We start from the raw sequence: 18,693 nt of genomic DNA on the forward strand, positions 1-18,693 counted from the left end.
ACCATGAAACGCTTTTGCAAAACGTCCTCAAAAGTAAATTGCCACTGCATGTAAATATAAAGTGGCCAGTTAAAAAACATCGTCTTCCATTGGCCAACCATCACCTCGGGCCCCTCAGTCTCCACTCGAAACCCCTCCCCGCAGAACCGCCCCGAACACAGGGGCCCCTTTTGAATGACAGCGCTTGGGGAGGGAGACAGACGAATGTTGCTCTGATTTCCCCCCGCAGCCGCAGCGTCGATGAGAAGCAGCCGAGCAACTCCATTCTAACTGAATGGATTGGCATGGGGAGAAGCGGACCTCAGATCACGGCTAAGCTGCAGCTTTGGGACTGTGTAACGCTGACGATGGTTGTCATTTCGCTGCTCTATCCACCAGGTAAAGTGGTGCATGCATGCATGCGTGCGAGCGAGCGAGCCGGCGGACAAATCCGGGTTGTTCCCCTCCCCGTGCCGAGCGACGGAGTTGGCGCTGCACTCAGTCGGACCACCGGGAGGTGGAACAAAAACTTTGGAATGTTTTCATGCGTTCTTGTCCTCAACTTGCTCACGTTTCACTGACGTGCAACTACTTTAATTCGTAGCGTTAAACAATCGCGAGGGAAGAAGAAAAAAAAAAAAAAAGGGGGTGGGGGCGTGATAAAAGTTTTTGAGCCCACCGTGGGGACAAAGTACCCTTTGCTAGCCAAGCACTGTGATTTAACTTGACCCCCCCCCCCTCTTTCAGACAACACTAAATCCTCTAAAAATAAAGCACAGCATCATCTAACCACCCACAGTGCTTATCTGAACATTAATGCCGTTGTTTAACTTAAACCCCAATTTAGCGTTTTTGTTGTTGTTGTTGTTAGCTGCTAGCTTTAGGGTCGCTCACGGGAGTCGGCAGGGGGAAAAAAGTTGACATTTCTTTAGGCCAGCAAACGAGGCGAATTTCAAGAGAAAATGTGTATTTTTTTTGTCACAAGTCACCAGTTGAATGTTTATATTTACCTTGTCGTCGAAGGAAGTTACACGGACGGTCGAGTTATCAACTTTATTAGCTGCCATGAGTGGGGGGGGCGTTGAGGGGAAGCAGTGTCCAGTGTGGAGCTATTTGGCACCACACGAGAAACCAAACCGCTACCTAGCCACAAAGCCGTGTGTCGCTGGGATAAAGATGCTAATTTTTTTCTCTCTTTTTTTTTTTTTTCTATCATTGCCTTCTATTATTTTACAGATTGAAATTGGTTAAAGTAGAAATGATGTTTTTATTTTGCTTTAACAAGTATTAGAGTTAAACTGCATAAGAAAATGGTATTAAAAGATGGATGTGGCACCCAAAGTACATTAAGGTCTGTGGGAAAGTTGTGCAAATCATTTAGATTCTACATTTCCTTAAGAAATTGGCAAAATTATTCTTTTTAGTGGTAAATTGCTTTTTTCTGTTACTGTATGTATGTGTATGGTGGTGTTGCAAATGGATAGGATATGTATATCATACTTTGACATATTGATTAGAGGTTTGCCTAAACTGAAGTGTGTGGATGAGCCCCAACCTTCATAGATGACATCATCTTTGCCTTAATACAGAAAACAGACTGAGATTGAATCAACAGTCTGCTGGTTGCAGCCAAGTGGAGCACATCATTTTGCCTTCATTGCTTCAACGTGTGATTAATCAGCGATTTTGACACTTTGATTACTTTTTTTAATGACTGGTTAATCGGTGATCATTTCCATCTCTGTGATTATTCCATGCCACATTGTAACCACAGAAATGACAATATTGGGTTGGTAAACATCTGTTTTCAAAACATCACATCTTCATCGTAAACTGTAATCCTCACTTGTACCATCTGAAGCTTGTGTGACTGTTTGAGGGGGGGGGGGGGGGGGGGTGAATTGAAGCTGATGGTTTCTCATGGCAGTGATTGTCAGAAGGTGTCAATCAGGGCAGACTTCGCTGACCCCGATATGAGGCGGAAGAGGTCGCTTGGAATTCCAAGGAGGGATGTTGAATGCCTCCAGCTTGACCTCCCTCACCGCATCTCTGTTTTATCAGGGCTAGTGTTGAAGTGCCATGGCGGTGACGTGCATTAATCATCTGCCCCCCCCCACACACACACACACACACACACAGTCACAACTCTGTGAAAGGGAAGAGCTAGTGGTGAGAAAAATACCCATGGACAGACTTGATAGTGTCTTGTCCAAGATGTGGCTTTAGGTGGAAACTGATGACATAATTGATCACTGATCATAAAAATAGCCTGTAGAATTTGAGTTGCACAATCTTATTTACTTTATTTTTCATTGTAGTTTTTTTAAGATGTTAGAGATTGGTGAATTCATTTTTGAAAGATTGTGACGTTGTTAATTTGTTAGAGAATAATGACTCACTTAGGCAAGGGCATAATACATTTCAATTTGTTTTGTATTGATTGTCTTGACAGAGGCAAAATGGTGTTGGACTACTTTGCTGAAACCAGCAGAGGAGCTGTTGAGTCACTTCAATGAGTGACAGATGCCTGGGCAGCATTTCTGATTCCTTGAATCGATTCCATACTCTCATAAGATGGACAATATTTCTCTAAGACTCCAATTTAAAGGGTACAAGTTCCCAAACAGCGTGGCTCTAAGTGATATCCTTCGCATTATCTGCCCACCATACGCCAAACTCGGTGTGCCCCGTGTACTGCAGTTTAATGGACCTCAAATATCTCCGCAGCGGCCAAACCACGTTCAACAGCCTCAGGCTAACCAACACAGGTTGGTTTCCTTCTAACTCTGAAGGCTGCTTGCTATTTCTGGGAGGGCTTGTTTAAAGAGGGAGCATTTGGAAACTCGCTGGCTCAGGCTTTAATGACTTGATGGTGATGGTGGAAACTTTTCACTGTGGGCGCCAGGTGCACTGAACTGATCAGGTGGGCATAGCAATTCTGCAGAACCATATTGGGTTCTGATCTAAAGTTTGGGATCATTTTCACTGGAGTTTCTTTTTTTTCAAGTTGAAGGTTAAGGTGCATGGGCTAACGAAGATATAATTGAAGAAATTTATAAAGATTGATGATCATGGATATCTTAGTTCTTTCCTGCTTTTGTTTCCCAGCCTACTGTCAGCAGTGTCGCATCCAACGCTGCAATGCCGAGTACGTGGCGGCCACCTCACCTTCAAACGGCCTGCAGGAGGACGCTCCGCCCGACGTGGACTACTGCATCGCGCTGCGGGCCTACGCCCTGTGCACCCGTCGGCAGGCCCGCAGCTGCCGCGGTGACCTGGTCTACCATTCGGCCGTCTTCCGCATCAAGGAGCTATTCTCTCAGCACAACTGCTCCAGCGATGGACCCACGTCCTCCGCTAAGGTCCCCAGCACGTCCCGTCCGGCCGTGTCGGAGCTGTGCAACTACGAGAACCGGGTTCTCGCTGCCGGTTCTGGCGGCCAGCAGAAGAAGTACGCCCATTGTGGATTATTCGGAGACCCTCACCTACGGACTTTCCGGGACGAGTTTCAAACCTGCAAAGTGGAAGGGGCGTGGCCTCTGATCGACAACCGCTTCCTGTCCGTGCAGGTGACCAACGTCCCTGTGGTCCTTGGCTCCAGCGCCACTGCCACCAGCAAGGTAAGGGAAACCAGTGTGCTATGAAGAAAAAAAACACAACTGCCATTAAATACCATCAAACGGCAGCAGAGTATTGCATCATTTCATATAACCAATTTCCCAATAGTTAAAGACATGTAGACATCTTGATCCAAAATCCTACCTAGCATGGTGTCTGAAATGTGGAACATCAGCATGCTAGCTCAAGCCTCACCATAAGGCACCAAAACATGTGAAGTTAATCGTCATTCCACGGTGCCTCTCGAGTCTCCTCGGCATTCCTGCCGTCTCGGAGCGGCCTCAGATCTATGAGGGGGCAGAAAGAAAGAAAAAGAAAGAGAGAGAAAAGGGGGGAAGGGAGAGGAGGGAGAGTCCTTCACCGGTGTTGAATCACTGACATGCTTGAGCGCTCTACCTTTAACACATGGGTGGTCATATGGTAGTGATTAACGCTCACTCAAACATTCTCCACCGCTGCAATCTGGAATGTTTTTGTCACCCTTCTGGTCAAGTAATTAGCCTGGCACTTTTTGTGTAAATATGGAATAATGTGGAAAAATAAAAGAAAAATTGCAAAATGGCACCTTTCATGTCAAAATTGCTGAAAAAAATCTCCCAATTTCAGCTGAACCAAACTTATTGAAATACACCGAGCTCAACGTGGAGGTATACTGGACATAAAGTTCCAGATCCATATGGATTTATTTTAAAATTACATTCACATGTACTCTTTGTACACATATTCTAGGGCAAGTCTCGTACTATTTCTCTTTGTATGTATGTGTTTGTTTTTTCAAGCCTTAAGCGAACTGAAAGTGAGTGGAGGTGTATCTCTGCCACTACCCGCATTGCCACTATTCTGAGTTGGTTCCAACTTGCCAGACTTGAAACAGGAAATCATCCATCATTGTACAGTATCCCTTCCAAAAGTGTAAACGTAACAGAGGCGGGCGCTTTGTCAGGTACTTAAAAAGAAAATGGCCGCTTTGGGAGCTCTGGATTTGTTTATTTCGTTTTTTAGAGCTCAGCCAGAATACAAATCACTGTCACCGCTCGTACAAATGCGGGCACTACAGTCTGACTGGGCGGAAAAGAAAAGATAGTGGCTCATATAACATGCTGGTCACTGTTTTTAAAAGTTGGGGCCAAATGGATGGAAGGGTGTAGCCAATTGGATTTACATGTTTGGTTCTTTGCTGCCACCGTGTGGTCACCAAGGTCTCGCATTTCATTGATTTAGGACAAAGGTGGGGCAACCTTGGTTTTTCCCACGTAAGGGTCAGTCCCTCTATTTAAACATTTAAAATGTATGACAAAATGATGCAATGGACAACTAACTAATTTGAGTGGTTTGGGTGCTGAGGTTTTATTTGGGCCAAAGAACAGAGGAATGAAGATCCTAATGAAACTAATGCTGCTCTAGCCACTAAATTTCTAAATGAGTGCAGGTACACTGTAAAATGATACACCCATAATGCTTCAAGGCTGGGATTTTGCTTTGACATTTTTTTTGTAATTAATTTATTCTAAATATTTATTTAATCACTGCAGCTGTAGTTATGTTTTTTTTTTCTTCCTGTTTCCAGATCACAGTCATCTTCAAGTCATATCACGGCTGCACGGACCAGAAAGTATACCAGGCCACCACGGATGACCTCCCGATGGCCTTTCAGGACGGCACTCGCAGCGGTGGCGAGAGCGGCAGCCTGACCATCACGGAGCGCGGCGGCTCCGGAACGGGCCGTCAGGTGAAAATCCAAGCGCGCTACATCGGCACGTCCATCATCGTGCGGCGCGTGGGCAGCTACCTGACCTTCGCTATCCGCATGCCCGAGGACACGCTGGACTTTTCCGAGGACAATGGCGGCTTACAGCTCTGCCTGCACGGCTGCCCGCGAAATGAGCTCATCAAGGAACACACGCTAGGTCGCCAGAGCCAGCAGCACCGGCAACAACCGGGCGCCGCCACCGAGTTGGGTCCGCTGCGGCCCCCTCACCAGGTCTACACGGTGGAAAGAGCTACGGCCAAGTGCCGAGAGACTCTGCAGGTGGAGGACGTTTACTTTCAGTCCTGTGTATTTGACTTGCTGACCACGGGAGATCCGGAGTTCTCCATGGCGGCGTACGGCGCTTTGGAGGATTTAAAAGCGCTGCCGCCTAGCAAACTCAAGCAGAACTCCCCGAGGAGTCCGCGTCTGTACAACCGAGGGGCGTCACAAACGGTCGCGGGCAACGGCTCGGCTTCTGTCCTCACACTCCTAATCCTCATTGTGCTGCTTTTGTAAAAAAAAATTTAAAAAAATCTAAATGTGTACGTGTGTAAAACGTTGTACAAAAAAGACAGGTGGAAGCATCACCAGCTTGAGGAAAGAGTGACCAAGGTTTTTTTTTTTTGTAAATATAAAAATCCCACTTCATCTTTATCATACCGTGCAGTTTCTCCAGTCGTAGCAACAGCACTTAACAGTCTCAATATCAACAGCATGTTTTGTGTATTTAAATGTTCTTTCACAATATGGCATGCGAAATACACAAGCTCCAACAACTGTATGTAAAAACTACCTATTCACTGTACAGCACATCTATGTAAGGCATTTGGTCATTTTGTGAAGCACTCCCTCTTCAAGCTGTTTGGCTTCCAGTTCTAAAGATTAAGAAAAAAAAATCTTTATATAATAATATATTGAAAGAGTGTATATATGTGTTTCATATTGTGTACATTGGCTGATGTATAGTTGTTTAACTGTGTTACATTTGTTGTGTTCTGTAGGCTAGTTTAGTAAATAAACAAATGTGTTGTTCCCTATGTAATTTTACATATTAAAGTGTTCTACACTCACACTAAATTGTCTCCCTGTTTCTACCTCACGTGCACACACAAGACATATTAATAGATTTGGTGAAAGTGGAAGGTGTGAGTCAGTTTACATACGTTTTCATAGTGAGTCATTTATTCTGAGTAGGTGGTCCTCTTCCATCCTTCTATATCGTTTTTTTTTCCAGGGTGAGCATGACTTGGCATTTCCTGCTTTAAAATGGATGAAGGAAAAGTCATGGTTATGTTCAAGACCTTTTATACACAATTTCATTTGTAAAATGTAACTTTATAATACCATTGTAGTACTAGTTAAGTCCTGGTGGGGTCCTCAGTCCATAAGAGCTGAAAGCTTGATAGTAAATCTTGAAATCCACCTGCACATTTCTCATTATTTGACGAGTCTTACGTTACATAGCGAGTGTAATGCCATACCAAATACATACGAAAGAAAATCGACAATAGCTGAATCAATGTAACTCCTTTCTATCTCAAAATATATTATGCCAGTTTTTCATGTCAGGCCATCAAATAAAGATAAATATAACAATGTATCAATGTATAATTACTATTTTCTTCTTTTACTTTTCTTCTGTCTTACTCAAAAAGGACCAAAGAATATCGAGGGCGGCCATTTTGTTAGATGGCGTCGACTGAAAATGACGTCAGGTGCAAAGCTACGGTAACGACCAATCACGGCTCAACGTGTGAATGTCACATGACCAAACACAAAAAAACTTTTTTTCTAACTTTACCTATTACAATTCTTTTTAATTTGAACTTTGTGTTTAATATTGATTCTCAATGTCCAATTGGCCATATTGTTAAAAAACAATTCCAAGCACGACTTGATCACACTGCCTGATGCAAATCCAATTTTTATTCCCATCTTGTTTTTAAGTACTTTGAAAGGCAAAGTCACCTGCAAACCCGTTTTTGAAATTTTTGTTTGTTTTTATTAATAGATTGAAACCACACAGTTGTAATACGCGGATGCAACAAATGTGATCACGTGTGGACAGTAAACTCTCAAGGATGCCATCTGGGTAACAAATCAGATTTACCTGCAGTGTGAACGAGGCCTTAGAACTATTAAATGCATGGCATGTCGCACCATTAGCAATGTAAGTCTGCAAACATTAACAATTCATGCGTTCTAATTAGTAAGACACGGGACAGAATGAATTTAAATTGTCAGCTGAGAGCCACATGATTTGTCATATATGCCATCATACTTAATCCCCTCACGTCCCGCTTAATTTTACGGAGCGAGGATTCGGAACATGACGCCGCTGACATGTGTCATCGCACTTCATTAAAGGACCTCCTCGCAGATGCTATTCTGAAGAGGATGCACCAGGTGAGTGTATGGATACGCGCCACGCTTGACTCGTGACTGGCTCTTGAATTTCAGGATTGTGCCGTCGGTGTCACGGCGAAGTGACTGCAATGTTTGCGGCGGAGAAGATGAAAAAAAAAAACAAAAAAAAGGCAGATGCTATTTTTAAAAGCGCTGCAGGCCTTGTCTTGATTCATGTCATGTGTTGAGGTGACAGGCAGCACCATTACAATGCCATCATAAACCCACGAGAGAGCCGTTCCCTCTTCCCGCATACAGTTGAAAGTTTTTGACAACTCGTGTACATATAAGGTTGTTCCGATCCATTGTTGCAAAATTTAGATCCAGTTTGGGAAGTGGATGCACATTCATTTTATGGTTTTATTTTCAAAACTATGGTGTTTAGGCTGCATGAAGCAGCATGTGGTTCAATGTCCAAGTTTCTTTTATTTTGTATGCTTTTAGAATGCTCACCTAGACTTCCTCGACTTTCTTTGTAAACAAGGACAATTACCATGCTAATGAGGTGAGCGGGAGGAAAAAAAAAATCATAATGAGTGATTGATACTATCAATGGGGAAATTAATTTGATATTAATAGAGCACTTGGCAAGATAAACAGATAACGGTGTGTGAGTCTTCTCCTTGATTGATAATGGGCAGATTGATGGCTGCCCTAATGCTAGGCACGCTGTCGTCTTTAAATTAGCTTACGAAGTAATTGGTGGAAATGTCGATTTTTTCTTTGTTCAATTATGACTATGACATCCCTACTAATCAGAAATAGAAAAAAAGAGCTTATGCTACTTATTTGACAATTTGGCAGACCTATCAAGATCATATTATGCGACTTGTATGACACTTTTAATTGAAGGTAATTGAACCAACTTTGTTTGGCCTTGATTAAAGTTAGTTGTGCTAGCTCCCAAATCAACTCAGCTCAGCCCTCCTTTAAAAAGATCTGCTAGCCTGTTCTCAACTGGGAAATTATCAACATCATTGCCCTGGAACGATTCCGTCGGACCTTTGTATCAGAATCACGATCGGCACGTTGCGTTAAAATATGCTGGAGCGTGCAGCTTAAATGGCGCATAGGCTGTTGGGTCAGGCGCGCTTGTAAACTCATTTGGCTGTTCACGTGCGATTGTGTTTGCCCCCCCCCCTTCCAGTAAATGATCACCTTCTGTCGGTCGGGCAACTCTCGATAACGGCCATAAGACCTCCATGACCTTCTTGCCCAAACACCCTGCCTAATGATGCACTGATTGTTGCACTTGGCATTGGACGTTTAACTTATGTGCCTTGTTACGTGGGTCACCGCGGCAGAACCGAGTGAGACCGGACTCATTTTTCAGGCCATTCTGGACCGTGTCGGTAGCTCTTATTACAACTATCTCCCACCTCAGACTCAACTCGATGGGTCTGCCCAATAATCAAAGTGACAGCAAGCAAGTGGAAATATCTCACCTACTGGTTCATGAGAAAATGTGGCTGCTGACCTACATGTCAAATCAAGCGCTCCTTTGCAACTGTGACAGGAAGATGGCGATGAAGAAGTGTTAGCCAAATCACAAAAATGGGAAAAGAAATCCTGGAGATATCATTTCTCCACATCCGCTGCAAACCATACCAATATTTGTACCTGCCACTACGTTTTCCTCGCTTATGCAGTTTTAACGTAGCGCTAACAAACAGCAACAATAACGTAACCTCCTCTACTGGAGATAAACATCTGGCCGTATTAGTGTTTTATTTGGATTTATACACAAGTCACAAAACTTTTAACAACCCTTCCCCCTGGAAGTGCTCGGAAATTAAGCATCTGCATAATAAATTCCGCCAAGTTACGACAATTTGCTATTCACTCCCTCAACAAAGGCAACATTATACCCTAATTTATGATCTCCCAAGACGAGGGGCTGCGCAAAGGCCGTGAAGATAAGAGTTTATCAAGAGGGGATTGATTTTCATTAAGTGATTGTAATAAAGATGAACTGCCTCATGTGCACGCTGACCAAGAGCTACACTTTGTAGTAATTGGGACAATTTATTTCGTAAGCCATTTGCGCTAGGCCATTATTTTTTTGGCCCCCCAATCAGCAGTAACCTGATTATTACTTTAAGAGCGTTATGACATCATCCGTGTTCACTGCAGTGCCTGATGTGTTCACAAATATTAATAATATATAATTACAATAGGGCGGAGCTATTATCTGTGCAACAGCACCCCCTGTCTCACACACTCACACATTAAAAGTTGCTCAAACACACAAGAAAAACATCCAACTTGAATTTTTTTTAATTTATTGTAAAATTGGAAAAAAAGGAGAGAGAGAGAGAGAGAAAAAATAAGTCCCAATAAGCATTTCCTTACTTTTTATACACATCTTTGTCTTACCTTGGACTGCAAATTAATCATAAATAAATAAATAAATAAATAAATAAACAAGCAAACAAACAAATAAATAAATAAATAAATAAATAGTTACATACTTGATTGATAATTAATTATAAAATCATTAATTATCAGTCATTAATATGAAGTCATCTAAGCAGCAAGTTTGAAGAAATTTTAGCGAGGGCAGGGGGGGAATGTTTGTTTGGTATCTCAGGCTAATAATCATAATAATAATAATAATACAGAACATGTGTTTATTTCTTTTTTTAACCCCTTGAATATAGCATATATATAAAAAGATACTGCTTTTCCCTGTCAGTTGATCCATGCTGTACTGACACCACCACAGAAAGAGGTGGCAATTAATTTCTAAAAAGAAAAAAAAAAAAAGAAACAAAAGGAGGAAACATACAACCTGTAAACAGCGTTTGCCCTTCCACAATTACATAATAGTACTGAGTTGCCTCTATTGCCCTCTGTAGGTCTTGCTCCTTTGTTTTGCTTTGTGCTGACAAACCAAAATATTCCTATCTTTCGAGAGCATAACTGCCCGCCCCTTCCCCATAACAAACCCTCACCAATATGTACCCCTGCCCGACAAAGAAAGGGTCCTGTGCTGATTTTTCATAATATACAGATTCTCATATTCATAATAAGCTACTATCCTTAGCATTCAAACCGTATCGTTATAGAAGTTGTACCAGTAGTCATAATCTTAAACCCACCCAGCCCCCCATTGAGCATGCTCAGATATTGTAAGGGCACAATAGTTGGATGATGTGGAATATGAAAGAATGAAGAGATGAGAAAACAAGGGGAGATTATTGAAATGGAAACGCCACCACCTGCTCCACCTCGAAGAATGTTTGGTCTTGGAAGATCTTTTCTACTTCCACCAGGATGACATTGATGTGTTTCCATAATTTCCTTACTCCTCTCCGTTGTGTTCATTTGTGTTTCCATTTTTTGTCCCATTTTCCCCTCATCACCCCAACTCATTACATTTCAGCCACACACAGCTGGCGTCTTTAATTTGCATTAACCGAGCTGTTGTGAAGGCCAAATTTAATTTGATTTTAATAATTCACACCGCTCTATGGCAGAAAATCCCACAAGCAAAAAAAATAATAATCTTTTTTTTAAGATTTATAAGGCCTTGTCTGGCCTGCAGAAAAAAGGAAGGCGTCTATCACAGTATCATTTGACAGCAAACAGCGTAAGGAACTCACCAGGGATCTTAAAATCTACCGTACCCGCTTCCCATAATGTTATGTTACAAAAAAAAAGATATGGCTCAAATACCGTATTTCCTCATGTATAGAGTGGGGATGTTTATTTACTTAACTGAGTCTATTGGGAGGAGGGTTGCCTTTTCTTTTATAATAATACTACAAACTGGCATTCATTATGAATTAATTGATCATTGATTAACTGCATCTCGAAACAATTGAGGTCATATGAAGCGCACTACTTTGCTGTAACCACCAGAGGCACTATTTCAACTAGTTTGCTATCCGTGTTTGTCCATGAAAATACAAACACTGGTCTAACCCGCCGATTTGAGGAAATATGGTACTTTGGGAAGAAAAAAAAAAAAAAAAACCCTCATCATTTTACTAAATGATGCTCTTTAAGTGTTAGTTTAGCAAAACATGGTATTTAGTGACTGCACTTCCCATGTCAAGAAATAACCCTTTATATGTCAAACTAAGCCATAAACTGGCAAATAAAAAGGCAACAATTAGAGAAGTCAAGCTGCTTCATGGAGATACGCAATGGATTAAACACACACACACGCATACACACTTGCACTGATCGAAAAAGCAAAGAGCTAATTAAAATCCCATTTTATGTCGGAAGTTACATCTTTACGCATCTTGGCTATGCGTTGACTCGAGTTTAGATAAATGGCGGCCATGCGTGACCGCCGCTTAATGCTAAGCGCTCGTTTTGTCTGCAGCAGCTGTTGGCTGATCCACCTACAGGCCTGCCGCTGTCTAACTGATGGATCATTTTGCGCTTAATTTGACCTCCTAAGGCTGCTAATGCCCGGGCTGTGTACGAGCTCTCGCGGCGCCATTATACCCTCTGCGGAGAAAATGCAGCTGCTGGTTACAAGACAACAAACTCATGACTCTTTATACATGCTGCGATCTAAGTATGCAAGAGCGCACCTTAAGAGACTCCATAATTGGACCCTATCAACACTTTATGGATTTTCTCAATGTAAACTTCCTAATGTTTTTTTTTGTTTCCTTTTACATTAACAAATGAGCACAAAACTATGATCTAATCTCACTGTCAGCCTTGGTTCAATAAAAGCAGGTGCACGACTTTGTACCTTTTCCCTGCCGTCAATTCTGACAATTCCTGTCAGTTCTTAGCAAAAAGCGTGTGGGATTAGCGATTTGATTCGGAGGCGTCTATATCGCTACAAACGACAGAAAGGACAAATGCATCCGTCGACTATGAGAGAAATGTGAACTCCATCGAGCCAGTTAGAATTGATGGTGCATAGTCGACGCTCTTTCTCCCTCCCATCCCCATCTGATCAATATTACCATCATCCTCATTATGCAGCCCTGGGAACTGATGGCTCCTATTAAGAGAGAGAGATATGCTGGCACCCGCAGGCGAAGCGACAGGGGAGGACGTTCTCCCCGCTGCGAGCAGCTGGAGAGGCTTGGCAGCGGGAGAGGGCGCGACCCGTACAGACGCTGCCTTGGCCCACGGTGGCGGATGATGTTTACAACCATTGTCAGCCTCATTTGTATATTTTATGAAGCCGTTACAGACACTGTGCTATTTTACTGCGCCGCACGTGAGGCTCAACCCGCATGGCACTTTTAGCACTCTGCTTTAGCGTTAGATTATCTGGAATATCGAGGCTTTAATGATGCAATGGAAGGAAGGAAGAGGAGAAGGAAGAGAGGAAGGAAGAGAGGGAGGAAGGAAGGAAGTTAAATATGAAGGAAGGACAATATGAAGGAAGGGGGGAAAAAAGCGCTATGGAAATTAAAGAGTAGCCACCATTCTGTTTTTTTTTTTTTTTTTTCCCTGATGACTTTTTTGGAATGAACTTTGTTGGACATTTTTCTGGTGTATGGCAGATTGAGTAATTTTTTGGCGGGGTGCTTGGAGTAAAACGTTACTATAGTTGGTTTTCCATACAAGTATTTACACAGCAGCTTAAGAATTTTAGTTTCGCATCTGCAAAATGTTAAAACAGCAGATTTTCCTCAATATGGCAGCTCATTTGTGATTTTCATGATTCTATTCTCCGAGATGAAATGAATAATGAAGATGAACTTGTGCCCGTAACAATATCCAACCCACATAGTATACACCACTAAAATAGTATAGCTTTTTTTTTCTATTTTTCATTTTCTTTTCAATATTCCCAAACCCATTAGTTACAAAAACATTCCTCTTTTTTTTTTTTCTCTTTCTTTCAACCTGAAGCGAGTTTACTCCTTAAATATCATTAGTAGTACTGTAGTCTCATGAATTCATAATAAGCGTTACTGTTTCAGAACAATACAAATGTGTTTGGTCCTTTGGTCCCTTTTCGGGGTGAAAGATTCTCAGTTGTACTGTCGCTAACGGAAACCTCAGTGAGCTCCTCCGGGGCTGGTGGCGCTGCGCTTGCTGCGAGACGACACGAGAAAAAAGAGGGAGAAGAAAAGAAAGACGGCCTTTCCGCCTCCCGTCTTGGCCTTTTGTGAACCCTCATTTGTCCAAGGAGCAGTAAAAGCCACAAGCGCATCTCTCATTTATATATATGTGTATAGAATATGTATATAGAAATCTATTTGTCGTTGCTGCTTTTTCCTGTCTGTTAGTTTGTTGCTTCGTTAACAATTCAAGTCTCAACAAGAAAAAAAAGTTCTGTTGATCGAGTCCTTTTTTTTGTTTTTGATTCATTTGTTTTTTTTTCTTGCTTTCCTTTCTCGCAGTGTGCCATCTGTTAGCGTCCCCCGACGACGCGCCTCCTCGTCTCGTACGGACGCAACTTACGTCTTCATAAGTAAATGCTGATATGTCTCCCCCACCCCCGAAAAAAATCCTTCCGTGTTCATTATTTCTTTTTTTTAAAAACATATGTTGCTTTCCGAGGAAAAAAAAAGAAGAGATAAGCCCCTCCAAAATATCTTCACGTGTCATCTAAAACCTGAAAAACAGAGCAGAGTTTTCAGATTGGATGGCCCGTCAACGTCTTCAGCTTTGAAGGCTTTAATATGCTCTTATTAAATCAGCCGAATGGTCTGCAGAGGGCTAACCCGAGCTGGCATAGCAATTGATCTTTGTCAATCTTGACGCTGGCAGAATGTCTAATAATTAATATGCCGGCTGGCTGGCTGCTGTGCATGCAAAAAAAAAAAAAAAAAGGGGGGGGGGTATCTGCACCTAAACACTCACAGGCTACATTATTAGGTATGCCTGCACAATCTTTTGGACAGCATCATCAAATATATCTACTGGATTGGAAAAGTCGACACACCCCCTGATGAATTTGGTGATAAATCGTAAAAATAAATCAATCACTTCGAAACAGCATTAAAATTACCGATGTGTGTTTATCAAAAATTCAGAACACAGCCACATCCTAATTATGAGGGTGTGCACACTTGTGCAACCATGTTTAGCTCATTGAAAAAAAAAGAAAAAAAATATAAAAAAAAAAAAAGAAAAAATTTCTTCTAAATTATAGTTGAGTTGTTCAGTACATTTTTGCATTTGTAATCTATTGTATCCGTGAAAGTGTACCTAATGAAAAGTCCGGTGAGCGTATGAACGTACCTGTGCTGCTGCTGTTGCTGCTGCGGTGAATACTAAAGGTAGGCTGTGTCAGTAAGGGCGACTGGCATCCTTCGGTCTCTTTAGCTGGACTTTCAACCTCTTCATGCCAATCTGAAAGCCGTTCATGGCCTGGATAGCTGCCTGTGCGCTGGCGGGGTTGTCGAAGCTCACAAAGCCTGTAAAAAAAAAATAAAGAATAATGTGGTTGAATAGAATGATCAGCATATCATTTGTCTTTCTGTCACATGACATGGCGCTGCCTAAGCCCCTCCCTCACATCACCTGCACAAAACATCCTGTTTCCATCACGTGTAAAAATAAAGCCTTATAAATAAAAAGTCAGTGACCAGAAACTGCAGCCGAGTGTATCTCCGCTTGATGTGCTCCCCTGCGTCTTGGGTGTCATTAGAAATACTTGTTGACCCGTAAAAAAAAACAGCAGGAGATTCTCCTCGCCCCCTCCCACCCCGGTCACCTGGGAAACGTCTCCGTTCCAACTTGTCTTTTGCTCGGTTACGTTACGTCGAAGAAAGGGTGGCGAGGAAGCAACCGATTCTGCTTTCCACACAAAAACAACTAGAAGTTGCCAAATGGACGGGTGGCCTCATTCTTTCACACACAAGGCCGTGTAAAAGTGACTCCTGTCTTTTTTGCTCGCCATCAATCCAACCTTCATTCCCTCCTTTCCAGATTAATTACATTGCTGTTCCCGTTTCTTCCCCGGGCGTAACATTATGTTGTAAATGCATAGTGTATACGTCAATACTGCAAATAGGTCTTCTTTCATGAATTTATATGTTATTAAGTCCCCCTGGGGAGGCGGGATTGCCGATCAATTCCAGGCCTGGAGTGAAAACAAATGCTGATCTATAATTGTCCTTTGCCCTCCCCCATCTCACACACACACACACACACACACACATGCACAGAATCCAGCGTGACGCCTTGAAGTTTGTATAAGCTGCAGGGCAGGTTGCTCCGTGTAGGCTGACAGAGCTAAATGAGGTAGAGGCGGTGTGTGGCGTTGCGTTGTGTTGAGGGGGGGGGGACGTGAATCAGCCTCAGTAGTGAGAGTATTGACAGATATTGGGGTGAACCAACGGTGATGCTGATGCAGCACCAGCAGGGTGTTCGGGTCACGCTGCCTCATGGAAACATGGATATGGATCCTGATCGATGACATCTTGGCTGGTGCGGCCGGCTACACTGTATACATGAAGTACGCTATAAATCAAATCATTATTTTCATTCAGTTTTGATGAGAGCTCGAATAAAGTTAACTCATTCGCTGTTGTGAATATTTAGATTTGTCAAGTGGAATTAACAGTTAACTCCCAGCGACATCAATTTTATTTTTATTGAAGACGGTCTCAATCAGATAATAAATAATTAAAGTGTCATTCTTTAATTAGGTTTTGTTTTTGTCTATTATATTCTGCCACTCTGCTGACACCTACAGGACAGTTGAGGGATTTCATAAATCTGTCTAGTCGTCGAATCAAATCAAAAAGTGCAGCTAGCTCAGTGAAAATGTGATTAATCGCAACACCATTATTAGAGCTAATTAATTAGATTATTTTTTTAATTGAGTTTGAAATTCAACAGGGACTCGCAAAAAAAAAAAAAAAGGTTGCTTTTGTTGAAAAGACTGCTGATCTGATGAACTGATTGTCTCGGAGCCAAAAACGAGCGAATGAGTGAGTTGCTAAAGAACTCACCAAAACACTTGCTCTGATTGGTCGCCCGATCCATGAAGACCTTAGATGAGATGACGGTGCCGAAGGGCAAAAACATCTGCATGAGTTCATTGTCTCCAAATTCCTGTGGCAGGTGGTAGATGAACAGGTTGCAGCCCTCCGGACCTGGAGAAAGACACCAAACTGACTACTGAGAACATTAACATGAGTCGTGTTTCTGGGCTGACAGAAATTAGTCGTGTTACTTCTGTTCAGAGAGATTGGACAACTAGAAAAGCGCAGTGTCGGCATAACGCTGATTAGCAAAGAGGGAATTAGTTGAAAAAGATATTGCCAACGGCAGCATCTCACATAAAAGCTGAGCAATTATGGCATTTGACCCGACATAGCTCAGGTATTGCGGATCAAAATCAATTGCGTTCCCGCTCCGACGCCCATCAATAACCCCATCGAGTTTAAACGTTGCTAAGACAAAGATTTTATCTTTGACCTCGGCTATCTATAATTTGTGTCGAATTGCTTCCAAAATCATTACGATTTCTTCAACGACACAAAAAAAAACGCCAGGACGTCTGGCTAAGAATGTAAATAATTATGTCCGCTGCTGATTTGAAAAGGAAGGTGGAAGCATTTGGCAATTGACCAAAGCCACATTGATGATTCCAAATCAATAGTCATCTTGCGTTGGCATATTTCAAAAAGTTTGAAAAGGAAACATTTTTTAGGAATGTGAAGCCCAGCAGATACAAATTTTTGGTAATGTGCCCGTGCATCACATACACATATACGTGCTGTGGTATGAACGGTTTGTGTATTTCAAAAAACAAAACAAAAAAACACAAGTTCGTCTGTTTAGCCTCATGCTAGCAAACAATGCGAAGACGTCAAGCTAGCATTGGTGTCGCTGCATTGTAGCAATAGATATTTGACACAAACAGAGCCACACGCATGTAGACAGATAATACTCACATGCATATATTATTTATCCTCTGTGAAGAGCGACTAATTCTATTTCAGCTTCCTGAGAAGCTGTGCTCATAACCATTTATGTACATGTATTATTCTGTTCCCAGTTGGCTTGGGCACAAAATAAATGCATAATAATATCTAATATATGTAGGTTCCAGTATTCCATAGGATTTAAAAGCAATAGGATTGCTACAATTGAGAATCTAGCAGGATAAAAAGTAAACATGTTCCCATTTGTCAATCATGTGTCAAATGTAATTTAGGCTGTAGGATTAAATGTAAATTGTTTCTAATAGGTTATGCAATGTATTGCATATACACATTAAAATCAATCGTATTCTCACTTTGACATAGCAAAACATCAATAATCTCAGGGCAGGTGTGCCAAGCGCTTGTAATGATTTGATTTCTAGCCTGAGGTACATTGGCTATCTTGTGTCATGGAAAATCAATCAAGTTTCTTTTTTGACATAATAACAATCCAATAACATTTTGCAAACCTGGCGACAATTACTATCTGTGCAGAATTTTGTGACGATTTATTATATTGGCAAAATTCCCAAGTATAAAAAAAAAAAAAATCTAAAATTGCAGAAAATGGCTGTGCACTCTCGAGACACGTTACGATATGTCCTTTCTAATCACACAATCTCGGAAGGTGTTTCATCACCCTCATCTTTCCGATGTACTGTACCCATTTCCCGAGATGAGCTGTGAACGGTGAACTGCAAGTGGCCACTTTATTTATCTATTACACACCGAAAGAATGAGAGGGTAATATTCCTCTCTCGTTATATGTGCGAATGAGACGCGTACAGTGCCCGAGCAATATTGCTCTCTCGTGCTCGTCCCGCTTTATAAATCGAGTGCAGATGTGTAAAAAGTAATAATGTTTTCTCACCCTCACCTTCTCTCTGCTGCTGTTGCTGCTGCTGGATGACCTGGGGCGCCTGGGGCAGCGTCTGGCCAATGGGAGTCAGCGTGGTGGCCGGGTAGATTGCTACGAGAGGGGAGGGGCGTGAAAATGTGGATGCGCTCCAGAACACAAGCTTAACGTGAGCATGATGCAACCCGATGATATCGGATGGTATCTCAGTA

General features: G+C 42.1%; 3 protein-coding genes and 1 long non-coding RNA gene across 6 annotated transcripts in view; 1 reads left to right on the forward strand and 3 right to left on the reverse strand.

The window, feature by feature from the left end:
- micos13 (mitochondrial contact site and cristae organizing system subunit 13) overlaps window positions 1–1,006 on the reverse strand; it is a 32,168-nt gene extending 31,162 nt beyond the window's left edge. The window contains exon 1 of the mRNA XM_085927643.1: window positions 990–1,006. The gene's annotated coding sequence lies outside the window, so the exon portion shown is untranslated. The remainder of the gene's footprint in view (window positions 1–989) is intronic.
- On the forward strand, window positions 206–6,402 carry rgmd (RGM domain family, member D). Of its 2 annotated transcripts, XM_085927637.1 has the most exons (4): window positions 293–378; window positions 2,680–2,747; window positions 3,088–3,599; window positions 5,165–6,402. In XM_085927637.1, the coding sequence occupies exons 2-4, from the start codon at window positions 2,684–2,686 to the stop codon at window positions 5,861–5,863; spliced, it is 1,275 nt and encodes a 424-aa protein (XP_085783763.1). In that variant the 5' UTR covers window positions 293–378; window positions 2,680–2,683; the 3' UTR covers window positions 5,864–6,402. The 2 variants fall into 2 exon arrangements, with proteins under 2 accessions (XP_085783764.1, XP_085783763.1); XM_085927638.1 differs by lacking the exon at window positions 2,680–2,747 and having other exon boundaries at window positions 206–378.
- LOC147047150 (uncharacterized) lies at window positions 5,083–7,028 on the reverse strand. Its single transcript, XR_015067934.1, has 3 exons — window positions 6,692–7,028; window positions 6,511–6,606; window positions 5,083–6,222 (listed from the first exon to the last, which is right to left on the reverse strand). It is a non-coding gene; the product is annotated as an uncharacterized LOC147047150 (long non-coding RNA).
- Window positions 7,029–14,029: 7,001 nt separating this feature from the next.
- celf5a (cugbp, Elav-like family member 5a) overlaps window positions 14,030–18,693 on the reverse strand; it is a 131,546-nt gene continuing 126,882 nt past the window's right edge. The window contains exons 9-12 of one of the 2 annotated variants that reach the window (XM_085927634.1): window positions 18,497–18,595; window positions 16,648–16,791; window positions 14,930–15,105; window positions 14,030–14,300 (exon numbers count right to left, since the gene is read on the reverse strand). In XM_085927634.1, coding sequence (XP_085783760.1) covers window positions 14,978–15,105; window positions 16,648–16,791; window positions 18,497–18,595 — 371 coding nt within the window. In that variant the 3' untranslated portion in view covers window positions 14,030–14,300; window positions 14,930–14,977. The remainder of the gene's footprint in view (window positions 14,301–14,929; window positions 15,106–16,647; window positions 16,792–18,496; window positions 18,596–18,693) is intronic. The other variant, XM_085927635.1, reaches the window with a different exon arrangement.

The sequence above is a fragment of the Syngnathus leptorhynchus genome, chromosome 13 (assembly GCF_054491065.1).
Source record: "Syngnathus leptorhynchus isolate UIUO chromosome 13, UIUO_Slep, whole genome shotgun sequence".
Classification (NCBI taxonomy): Eukaryota; Metazoa; Chordata; class Actinopteri; order Syngnathiformes; family Syngnathidae; genus Syngnathus; species Syngnathus leptorhynchus.

What these genes read in the sequence shown, in the direction of transcription:
- rgmd (XM_085927638.1), top strand. Translation starts at nt 285, where the DNA reads ATGGGGAGAAGCGGACCTCAGATCACGGCTAAGCTGCAGCTTTGGGAC. An exon ending in TTCGCTGCTCTATCCACCAG is followed by an intron (nt 379 to 3,087) that starts GTAAAGTGGTGC and finishes TTTGTTTCCCAG; the next exon opens with CCTACTGTCAGCAGTGTCGC. An exon ending in GCGCCACTGCCACCAGCAAG is followed by an intron (nt 3,600 to 5,164) that starts GTAAGGGAAACC and finishes TCCTGTTTCCAG; the next exon opens with ATCACAGTCATCTTCAAGTC.